The sequence below is a fragment of the Emydura macquarii genome, unplaced genomic scaffold, assembly GCF_026122565.2.
Source record: "Emydura macquarii macquarii isolate MOO-44397 ecotype Brisbane River unplaced genomic scaffold, CSIRO-AGI_Emac_v2 contig_1348, whole genome shotgun sequence".
NCBI lineage: Eukaryota > Metazoa > Chordata > Testudines > Chelidae > Emydura > Emydura macquarii.
Genome location: NW_027131485.1, coordinates 5,581,964 through 5,592,747, shown reverse-complemented (window position 1 = coordinate 5,592,747; position 10,784 = coordinate 5,581,964). Strand labels below are relative to the sequence as shown.

Genomic DNA, 10,784 nt, shown 5'->3' with positions numbered 1-10,784 from the left:
CATGGCATCTGTTGTCTAACATTGACTGCGAGTGCGTTGTTCGGTCCTGGAAGCACCTGGCTTATGGTGAGCCTTGTTGCAAATCCCACTGTTTAGATCCAGTCCCTGCGCTGCTGCAATCACCATCTTAAATCCTCTCCTCCAGAAGCCCCCTCCCCTGGCAGAGGTGGTTGGTGAGTTTAAACACTAATCTCAAACACTCCTTGTGGGCACAGGGCTTTCTTGGGCATGGGCTGCTTCCCTTGGTGCCTCCGTTGGAACCCAAGACCTTTTTAGCAGTGCAAGGACCATTCATTTCATCACTCGATTCAGTATGTGCATGTTAATTTTCTGTAGTGAAGTTGCTCCAGTGATGAACACTAATGAACTGAGGTAATTAAAACAAGGCCCTCTAGGAGGGGTGCGGCCGAGCTGCCCCATCAAAGAAAATGCACTGTTAAAAACTGGGTTAAAGTCTTGACCAGTTCTCGCCCATAGAAACGAAGGATTTATCGACTCTGCCCTGAGGCACTTAGAATGCAGGTTAGTCTAATGGCTGCCGTGTCTCTTGCGGAGGAACATTGCTTGCACCCGCTTGGTAGCGCTATAATATCTTCAAGCCAAAACACACGCTTCGTAGTTAGCACAGTGGTGAGATCCAGAGAGAGTTTCAGGTAGACCTGCTCTTGAACACAATTGGCTATTAGTTCCTTTAGCCTGAGATTCCAGGCAATCTAGCACTCCAGGGTCACAGGCCAGGGCAAGAGAAAGGGAAGCCTTGACACGTTCTTTTGCTGCGTAGTCACGTTCAGCACTCACACTTGGAGTGAGCCTCGGTTTGAAGTTCCACAGTCCCCTGGGGAGGATGTTTGCACACAAGGAAAATCCATTAACCTCCTTGAGTAGTTGCACCCTTCCCCCACTTATGGTGGTTGCCTTCAGGGATGTGGGGACTTGGTGGCAGCCTCCCCTTGCTGGGCTTCCTTTCCTAGGTCTTTAAAGGGCACTGGAGGGCCACGCCACCCCCCCTTGTGTCTTGATGGGAGCACTCTAGGAAGGATGGCTGGTCTCTGCCCAAATCCTAAGCAAGGCCATGTAGTGGGATTAGCAGGAGAGTGAGATGATCTTGGCAACAGTGTCTTGCAGACACTCCACAAGGGGGGGAAGAGGAGAAAAGCTTTTTGTTTTTAAACACCCAATCAACTGTTTCCTTGGCGGCATCTGGCTGCTGAGAGTTTGGTAAATCCACATCGGCTTAGAACCCGAGTTCCCGAACGGCTGAGATAAATGCCGGTATGTTAGTGTGATTTGATCAGGGAAAGAGCAGCTTGTAGTATAGAGGAGAGCAGTTTCAGAGCAGCTCCATCAGATGGAGGAGAGCAGGTGACTGTGTAACAGTGCTGGGATAAACACTTCTTGCTCCCTGCAGTCTCCTTCTCACAGGCCTGGACCATAATTCACTTTCATCTGTGGGATATGCATATCCTGGGAGGCCAGCTTTATGAGCCAGCATCCGTTTGAGCAGAGGGATGTTAGAAGTGTCGAGAGTGTAAAGTTAAATCATAAAACAGCCAGGCTCCTGGATCTTACCAAATGGAAAATCTTGTTAAAATGTACATGATGCGTTTCACAATATTGGATCAGTGCAGGGTTCTGAGCAGCTAATCTCACCAGGCATCTCCTACCAAACAAAACTTACCTCTCCACAGTAAGATGACAGACTAAGTGTGTAAGTGTATGAATGGAAAGAGTAGGATCTCCGGTGCTGTCATCCAAGGTTCTCCTCTAAGCCTATGGGGGGTGGGAGGAAAAGTATGTTTCATACCAGCTAACAGTTAAAGTGTGACGATAAATGAAATGGAACAAATGACCATCCCTATGCCTAATGGTTTCTGAAATGGCTTGTTCGCTTCCGATGGTTGATTTTGAAAATCAGGTTGTTTGGCCAGTTTGCAAGGAATGAATTATTAGTGACCTGAAGGAGGAGACATGTCAAGAGGGAGAGCATCCTCCAGTGTTACTGCTAATGGCTGCTCTAAGGGAAGATGTTAGGCTAATGGGGGGTTTTATTTTTCCATGAAAGCATTTGTCTGGAGGGTGAGTGGTGAGGTGGGGCTGCTGAATCCCTTGTGATGTGGAGGGAGACATGAGGGCACTGCAGCTCAGAAACACCAAACCCTGTTTTCCTTCTTGGGTGCTTGAAATGCAAGTGTTTCATTTTCTGAGTCTGCAATGAGCAAGAAGTGCCTGGCTTCACGAGCAGTGTGCTATTTACTCTTGGGAGGGGAGGGGGGGGGGTTATCTAGCCTGCCCACAAGATAGAGATGAAGGGTGTGTCAGCAACGCCATGTTCTGCCATCACCCTGTGTTGTAATGTTTTTCAGTGGTTTGGGTGGCTCTGGGAGTGACAGTTGAATGCTGATCTCAATCTAATCTGTCTAAAGTATCTGTTTATTCATTAGTTTATTTTTATTTATATATGCGTATAACTGTAGCATCTAGGAGCCCTAAAAACTTCCATGGTCAATGTAAAACTTCTAGAAAAACAGTGGAATCCTGTTTCGTGCACTAGCAGAGAACCGCTCTGGGTGACTTTTGTCATGGAAGCAAATGTATCTGTCCGTTGCTGCGTATAGGAGAGAACTAAATGTCTTGTTGCCATGAAATACCCTTGAACATTCAAGCCCTGGAATCGCTCTTTCAGTGTTCAGCAGTTGCATGGAAAGGGTGAAATCCCCCCCCGCAAAGAGCCTGCACAAGCCTGTGTGCCAATTTATTTTGAGGGTGTAAGTGGGCACTAAGTTTAAGAAATTCATAGGCATTGTGGGTGGGCCTTGAGTGCAGGAGTGAATTTCACCCATCGGGAAGAGAGGTGCAGCTCAAACATGGCTTTGGCTTAATGGGGGCAATACAAGGTTGCTTGAGTGTCGGAAGTTCAAGGGACACTTCCTCATTCAAGCTGGTTTGTTTTAACAGCCTGTGACTAAAATTAAACCAACAGCTCTGACTGGTGCAAACTGTTCTTAGTTTCCCCCACAGATTCATGCTGTTTCACCGGATGAACTAAAGGTTTACGCACTTTGGGAAGCTGGTGACATTTACGATCAGGTAAAGACAAACATGGCTGTTAATCTAGCAAGTCATTCCCAGGTTATTGGTTGCTGGAAGCTTGGTAGTATTTGCATTCCTGTGTTCCTTGCTGTTAAAATGTCAGCATTAGTATAGTTACCCTATGGTGATACCTGAGAGGTCAGAATTTCCTTATAGTTAGAATAGGAAATAACTGGTACTTGTTAGCATACACTGACTTTTTAATTATTACCACTGTAAATGGAGTGTAATGGGACAAAGGGAAGCCAGGAAACCTGTGCTCGTGACATAAAACAATTTTCATAGGGAAGACCCACGGCGTATGCTGTGTGTGTTCATTATAGAGAATCTAGTGGAGTGAGCTGGAGGCCAGGAACTCCTGAGTTCTAAGGTTAGCTCAGATTCTAGCTCCATTAATTAAACTTTCTCTGCCTCAGTTTCCCCATCTGTAAGATGGGAATAATACCTTTCTCAAAGGGATGCTGCAGGAATTAATTAGTTAACATTTTGTACAATGCTTTGAATACAGAAATACACAATACATGCTGAGGGTATGTCTATACTGACAGCGTCAAAGTCGTCACTGTCAGATCGACCTATCTGGATCGATTGAGCAGTCAATGAAAATCCGCTTAATCGATCCAGAAGTCAGAGCTGGTAAACCACCCCCTCAAGTAGCATAGCACTGCATCGACAGGAACACGGTTTCTGTCAGCACAGGGCCGTGAAGATGCTGCACAGAAGGGAAGCAGAGCAGCCAACGGGAGTTACGCAAGCTACTCTGTGTTGCTTGCATAACTCCTGTTGACTGCCGCTGAATTGCCTGGTAAGTGTAGACCAGGGCTGAGTATCATTCTTATAGTTGCGGTAGTTCTAGCCCACTAGTATGGGACTGTTTGAAGAGGGATTTACTAAGGAAGATTTCTTTAACACAGTTCAGTGAATGTGTTATGTGTTGCTTAAATTGATGTACTTAGAAGCTAGTTTGGGGCCAATGGTGATTTTCTTGTTTCATGTTTAGAAATATAACACAGATAACTTTTCTCTCATGTGTTAAAGCATCGGCAGGTTTTGCTTAAAATCTTTTCCAAAAATTACCGAGTGCGCAGGAACATCATCCAGAATCAGTTGAGCCAAGAATGTGGAGAGGATCTAAATAAACAGGATGTGGATAGAGTGATAAAGGTAATGCATCAAATATAAAGATCGTGTACAAAGCTCCTGTTTAATGGTGGTTTTGATACAGTCAGTACTATAGTTTTTAATATGTTGGCTTCACAGAAAGGACCATGTTCTACCTGGAGTTACATAAAAGTTAAGGTGTTGCTACTATGGTTTCTGTCATCATGTGGACAGGGCCATATTTTCAATCTGTTTGATGTAAAATACACTTTACATTCTCCCTTTTTTTCCCAAATGGCACTGATTTTTTTTAATCCATCATCATTCAGTGTTCTCCTAACAAATCTTTTTCTAGCATGGGCTAACAATGACTACAAAGTCTAAAAGTACACTTTTTACAAGTATTATTAAACGGTGTTGGTAAAAGATTACAAGGGAAATGTTTGGCATGGCTTGTTGTGAGCTGAGACATGTGATTCCCTTTAACTTTAAAGAAAGTTGGGAAGCACAGTTCCCACATCTCCTTATTCTGGAGGAGAGTTTACAACTGCATAGGCAGCAATCAGTTAAAACATTTTAGGAAAGAATGTTTAACCCTCCTGTACGCTCTGCCTTTGAAAGAGCCACCCATTGTTTCGAAGGTGCTGCAAGACATACAAGGAATGTCCTGAGGGCCATACAGGCGTTGATTAATAAGTATTAAAGTGGCGTGATGTTGCTAAATAGAAATCCACCAGCTCATTTAACATTTAAATAATTGTTACTAGGATTTGGGTCACTCTGGCCCTAATTCAGTAAATCACATGTTTAAGTGCTTTGCAGAATGCAGATCTGTATTGTAGATTAATTGTGCATTTGAAAGATTAGGGTTCTGCTGTTTTGATAATATGCAGTATGTCTTTATTAAGTGTCTCTGGTCTTGACTGGAAGAATCTGATAAACCTACAGCATTTTGAGTCTGTTCAGTGTAACACAAACTGCTGGGGCAGGCAGATTTTTAAGAAGATAGGTGTGCCTAAACACTGACTAACCAGGAGTGCCTAGACAACATATGTGCACGTTTTCATTATTCAGCTATTTGACAAGGAGTGTCTCTACATAGGAAGTAAATGAACTAAGAGCCACACAGCTTATGCAAATTACAAGTTATCTGTATCACATGCCCAACAGTGGGATGTGTGTGTCAGTCTTCATTTTCCCTGAATACAAGTGCGTCAAAGCAGTGCACGAAAGAATCCTTTCAGGAATAAGTCTTGAACATATGATTAAAATCTTGGTCTGCAGATGTATCAACCCCTCTTTTGAGCTTGCTTGCTTCCTTCCTTTAAGGTTAAGTATTTGCAGTGTAGTAGGCCAGTGGCTCTCAAGTTTCCCAGACTATTGTATCCCTTTCAGGAGTCTGATTTGTCTTGCGTACCCCCATGTTTCACCTCACCTAAAAATTACTTGCTTACAAAATCAGACCTCAAAATGGAAAAGTGCACAGCACACTATTACTGAAAAATTGCTTACTTTCTCATTTTTACCATATAATTATAAAATAAATCAATTGGCATGTAAATATTGTACTTACATTTCAGTGTATAGTACACACAGACAGTGACTTGTTTATACTGCTCTATGAAATTTTAGTTTGTACTGACTACACTAGTGCTTTTTATGTAGCCTGCTGTAAGTAAAACTAGACACATATCTAGATGAGTTGATGTACCTCCTGGAAGACCTCTGTGTACCCCCAGGGGTACATGTACTCCTGGCTGAGAACCGCCGTACTAGGCTGCTGGGATCTGAAAGGTCTAGTAACTTAACAAAAAAAACCCTCCTATTCCCTTAAAGCTGTGCATTTTCAATCAGAAGGAGTTATTCAGTTCTTGTTGAATTTACCTATTATAGTGTGTGTGTAAAATGAAAATTCAACACAAGTGGTGTTCACTAAAAATAAACCAGTACATTGAGCTTCTGTCGGTCTTTCCACTATCCTGGGATATTTTTCTGGTGTGTGGTTATTAATAATTTGGTTAAAAATATAATCCAGTGGTTTCATAGTTTAGTCTAATAAATTGCTTAGTCTGAGAGGGTTTGATTCTTCTGCACTGTTATCTTTGGTGATTGGCTGTTCATTCCAGCCCTCCCCCTCTGTCTCTCCACCTCAACTTCACTTTTGAAAGCTGGGCAGCTAGAGCCTGGCTGCCCCCAGGTTCCTGCTTCCAGCTGGGCTGCTGGCCAGAGGCTCCCCACTTAGGGAATCGAGAAGCCTGGGTGGCTGCTGCCCTGCTCCTGGCCAGGAGTGGGGAGCCAAGATCCCCGGTGTGTGTGTGGTGGGAGGGGACAGCTGGGCTCCGGGCAGCAAGCTTCACAGGAGGCTCTCAGGCCCTCCACCTGCACACACACTGCCTCTTTTCAGTCGGTGGAAGTGCTGGTGAGGACGCGTACCACCAACAAAAGTACCACCAACACAGTAATTATTGCAGTGGCTGTAAGTCGACATGACATAGGTCAATTTACAGCTGTAGTATAGATAGGCCTTTGGCCTTACCCTTCTCTCGTGTGCCATTCCCCTTCAGCATCCCCTCTCCCTTCCATTTAGCTGATCCCCTTACCTGACACACACAGACACACACACACACAGACACACACTGGAACTAACATGACATTTGTTGCAATCACGTTGTTGACTCTGCTTGTGTGTTCTATCCCTTAGACACAGAGTGGGGGTATCTTGTCTAGATTGTAATCTCTTTGAGCACAGTCAACCTGTGGACCTCATTGCTGGGGGATGTTGTGAAGGCCAAAACTGTAACTGGGTTCAAAAAAGAATGAAATAAGTTCATGGAGGATAAGTCCATCAATGGCTAGTAGCCAAGATGGTCAGGGATGCAACCCCATGCTCTGGGTGTCCCTAAAATTCTGATTACCCGATGCTGGGATTGGATGGGAAGGGATGGATCCCTTCAGAATTGCCCTCTTCTGTTCATTCCCTCTGAAGCATCTGGCTTTGGCCACTGTCAGAAGCCAGGATACTGGACTAGATGGACCGTTGGTCTGACCCAATATGGCCGTTCTTATTTAGGGACTGTCTGCTACCATGTTTGTAGAGCACCTAGTGCAATGGGACCCCATTCTCGGGTGTTCTTTACAAACTACCGTAACAATCAATAATAGCTCCAAAAGGCCCACTTCAACAGATGGGCTGTGATCTTGCAACCCTTACTCATGGAAGTAGTCCCACTAGGGTTGCTGGATCCCTTCCCATGGTTTAACTAGTCTGCTCTGAACCATGTGACAAATTTGAATAGCTGTAGTACTCCTAGTACCATCAGCGTTAAGGTAGGGTTGATTAAGGTAGCAGATCCTGCCCTGCTGTAAGTGGGCACAACACATGCCCCAGTGTTGCCTCTATACACTTTTGATTTTAATGTTTTGTCTCTGCTTCTTGGAATCTAGTGTGATTTGGGAGCTTTCTGCCTCTGAGGTTAATCAGTAATACCCTAACACTAAACTTTTCAGCATGGTAACTGCTTTTCCCATTCTCCCTAGGACTGCTGTGTAAGCCACGCTGGAATGTGGTACCTTAAAGGGACAGTGCAGTCTTGACAACAGTGATGTGCTTTTTACTCCGTTATCACCAGGACAGAGGAGGAAAACTGCAGTGGGCATAGACAGAATACTGCCTTTGCTTCAGGGAGCAAGGGGCAGAATCTGACCTACTTCTGGCTATGTGGGCACTGCAGAAAGACGGTTAGTGATGTCACAACTTCACACACTTGTTTGCATGGCTGCCTAAATGCAGAGAGCAACTAGGAAGAAAATGTGAGACCCTATCTGCAAATTGATGAATTTGGGATTCCTAATGTATTTTGCTTCTCATTATTTCATTCTAATAAAATAAAAACATATACTGACACAGACATGATGAAAAATCATGGGCTAATATTTTATTTTGTAATTAATGCCAATGAATTGTCTTTGTTTACAAACATCCAATTTTTATTAAACAAGTAAAGGTTATGTTTTAGTCTGAGTGTTAAAGCACTCCTTCTCACTTTGAAAGAAACCCTACTAATTCTCATGAGTGTTATATGCACCTCGGTTTGTGGGGGGAAACCCATCTGAAACATTGTACTAATTATACATAGGAAAAACAGTCTCACCAATTGTTTACATGACAAGTTGTTTTCAAAAGTAATTACATATAAAGCAGATGTAGTGTATTCCACTGGATTTTGTTTTGCATAATTAGATGCAGGTACAGCAAGGTAACCTTATGCACCATCTGAAAGGTGTCCAACTGTAGTTAACACACTTGGTGATGTAAAACCTATATTTTATGTAACTTTTTCAAATAAAATTTTATCTTGAAGATTGACTATAGCATCATGATCTCACCCCCTGGTGTTTGTCTATGAATAAATTGAAGTAGTGTAATCTTTTATGGACTAGGGAACATTAACAGAAAAAGATTTGGTTGAGCAAGTGGGGAGGCAGGGATAAGCCCAGTACTACATATTGTTACAAATCACTTCGTATTCATTATGGTAGCATCTAGAGGCCCTTCCAAGTAGGAGCAGGGAGCCCTGTTGTACTATGGTTCAGGCAAAATAAATAGTATTCTGCTGCAAGGATTTCATAATCTAAGACTTAAGAGCAGGTATAAGAAGTGGAGAGGGGATATGGAAACTAACATTTCAGTGGAGGAATGTGGCTTATTTTTAACCATTTCATGTGTTTACTCTTCACTCTGCTTAGGCTGAAGGTAAGATTTGAGTGTGCAGTTGTAGTTTCATCTTGTCTGGTGAAAACAATTGCCAACCATAAGTGAGGTTCTGAGGTAAAGTGGGTTCTTTGGCTGAAATAAGTAAGTTCTAGCAGTTAAATGAACAAGGATTAATTTAGTTAGTTGGCTAAATAACTTACTGTATTTATATAGCATCACCATTGGCCTATGGACAATATCCTACGGCTCTAATTTTTGAGTAGCTATAACTTAGCATAAACCTCATGTGAGTAAACTAGAGTATCTTTCATTACCAGCACAGGAAGATACTGGTTTATGTCTAACAAGAGCAAGCTAGCTTCAAACTGATTATTGCCTCTGAAGTCGCATGTATTTTTCATTGAGCTGTTTTATTTCCCCTTTACTGAATGCTTGTGAGGTGATTGCTTATCTGAACACAGTCAGTCTAGTTATGACAATTCCAGCTACTGGTGATCTTTTCCCCTTGACCAGGTTTATTGCATTATTCCTGTAATTGTATCCATAAAGTTTCTCACATGTAGCAGTGTTTATGAATAGAGTAGTATTTATATATGTTGCACCTTTTCCAATATAGTTTAATTCTGAAGTGGGCAGTAACAAAATATATTCAAGCATCAGTTACCAAAAAAAGCAGTTCTCTTTGCTATCCGCCTCGGTCTTGTCTCAGCTTTGAATTTGATTCACTGTGAACGCATCTTCCTCTGTTTTATTAGGACCCTGTATATTTTATTATGCTTGTACTTAACAGGCAACTATTTGAAAGTTAGTTGTACACCCCTGAGGAACTGGTAGAGTGAGCAACTTCCCCTTCCTTTGATTGCTCATAGTACTCACCTATCTTTTGGTTAAGACAGAGATGAGTGAGAAATCAGGTATTGAAGTTACAAAGCACTTACAGTACAAAATAAAGCTGAATTTGCAGGAATCCTGGGCAGGGCCTTCCCCTAATCATTTCTCATTCAGTATTGAAATGTCTACTCTGACCCCCTACGAGCCTGTACAGCTATCACCCACTTGTTAGATTTTCAAACAAATACCTTTGTGCAAGGAGCTTCCCTGGACATATCTGCAAAACTAATGTTCTCCTTCAGAACCCTCCTTTCCATGACGTCTCAGCCCATGCAATACAGGTACCTTAGTGCCACCTTAGCCCACAGGTACCTTACTGTGTCCTTATACTCAGTCTCTATCCAGGTGTTGTCATCTTACACCTAGATTATGAACTCTTTGGGCTAGGGGTTATCTTTTTGTTCCATTTATACACCCCTTGGCCAGTTTAGGTCTGCTGTGAGTAGGGCTCCCAGCCACTACCGTAATACAAATGAGGGGTGGATCACTTATGGCAGGAGTTTCCATGTGCTTCTACAGTCCTCCAGGGTGAGACTAGGGAACAAGGTGTAACAGTGCTGCCTCCACTTAAGTGCACGTGCTACATAATGTGCAGCGATATAAACTGCCTTAGACTCGTAACAGCCAGCTATCACCAAGAGAAGAATATCTAAGGGCACAGAGAAGCTAAGCAATATGTAGGTTAGAAAAGGGAGCTGGTGCCAAAGGAACAGGTACAGGGAAGCAACTTGCACACTACTAGGGAGGGGGAGAGCAGCAATGTAGGAGAGAAGAAAAGGAGACTTAGTCCACACACACCCCATCAAGTCTTTATTTCCCTAATTTGTTTTTCATCTAAGCAAAGGCGAGGTAGGCTAGCAATTCCATAAAATTCCAGCTGGGAAGGGGAAGTGAATCTATATATAAATGAAGATGCCACCGCCTTCCCCTCCCCCCCCCCTTGCTGTTAAGAACCCCTTTGCTGCATGACTGGTAGCTTCACACATTT

General features: G+C 43.1%; 1 protein-coding gene across 2 annotated transcripts in view; it reads left to right on the top strand.

Annotated features, from left to right (window-relative positions):
* Positions 1-8,565, top strand: part of POLR3E (RNA polymerase III subunit E) — a 37,308-nt gene extending 28,743 nt beyond the window's left edge. For both annotated transcript variants that reach the window (XM_067550960.1, XM_067550961.1), the window contains exons 19-21: positions 3,007-3,087; positions 4,129-4,254; positions 7,729-8,565. In XM_067550960.1, coding sequence (XP_067407061.1) covers positions 3,007-3,087; positions 4,129-4,254; positions 7,729-7,785 — 264 coding nt within the window. In that variant the 3' untranslated portion in view covers positions 7,786-8,565. The remainder of the gene's footprint in view (positions 1-3,006; positions 3,088-4,128; positions 4,255-7,728) is intronic.
* Positions 8,566-10,784: the final 2,219 nt, after the last annotated feature.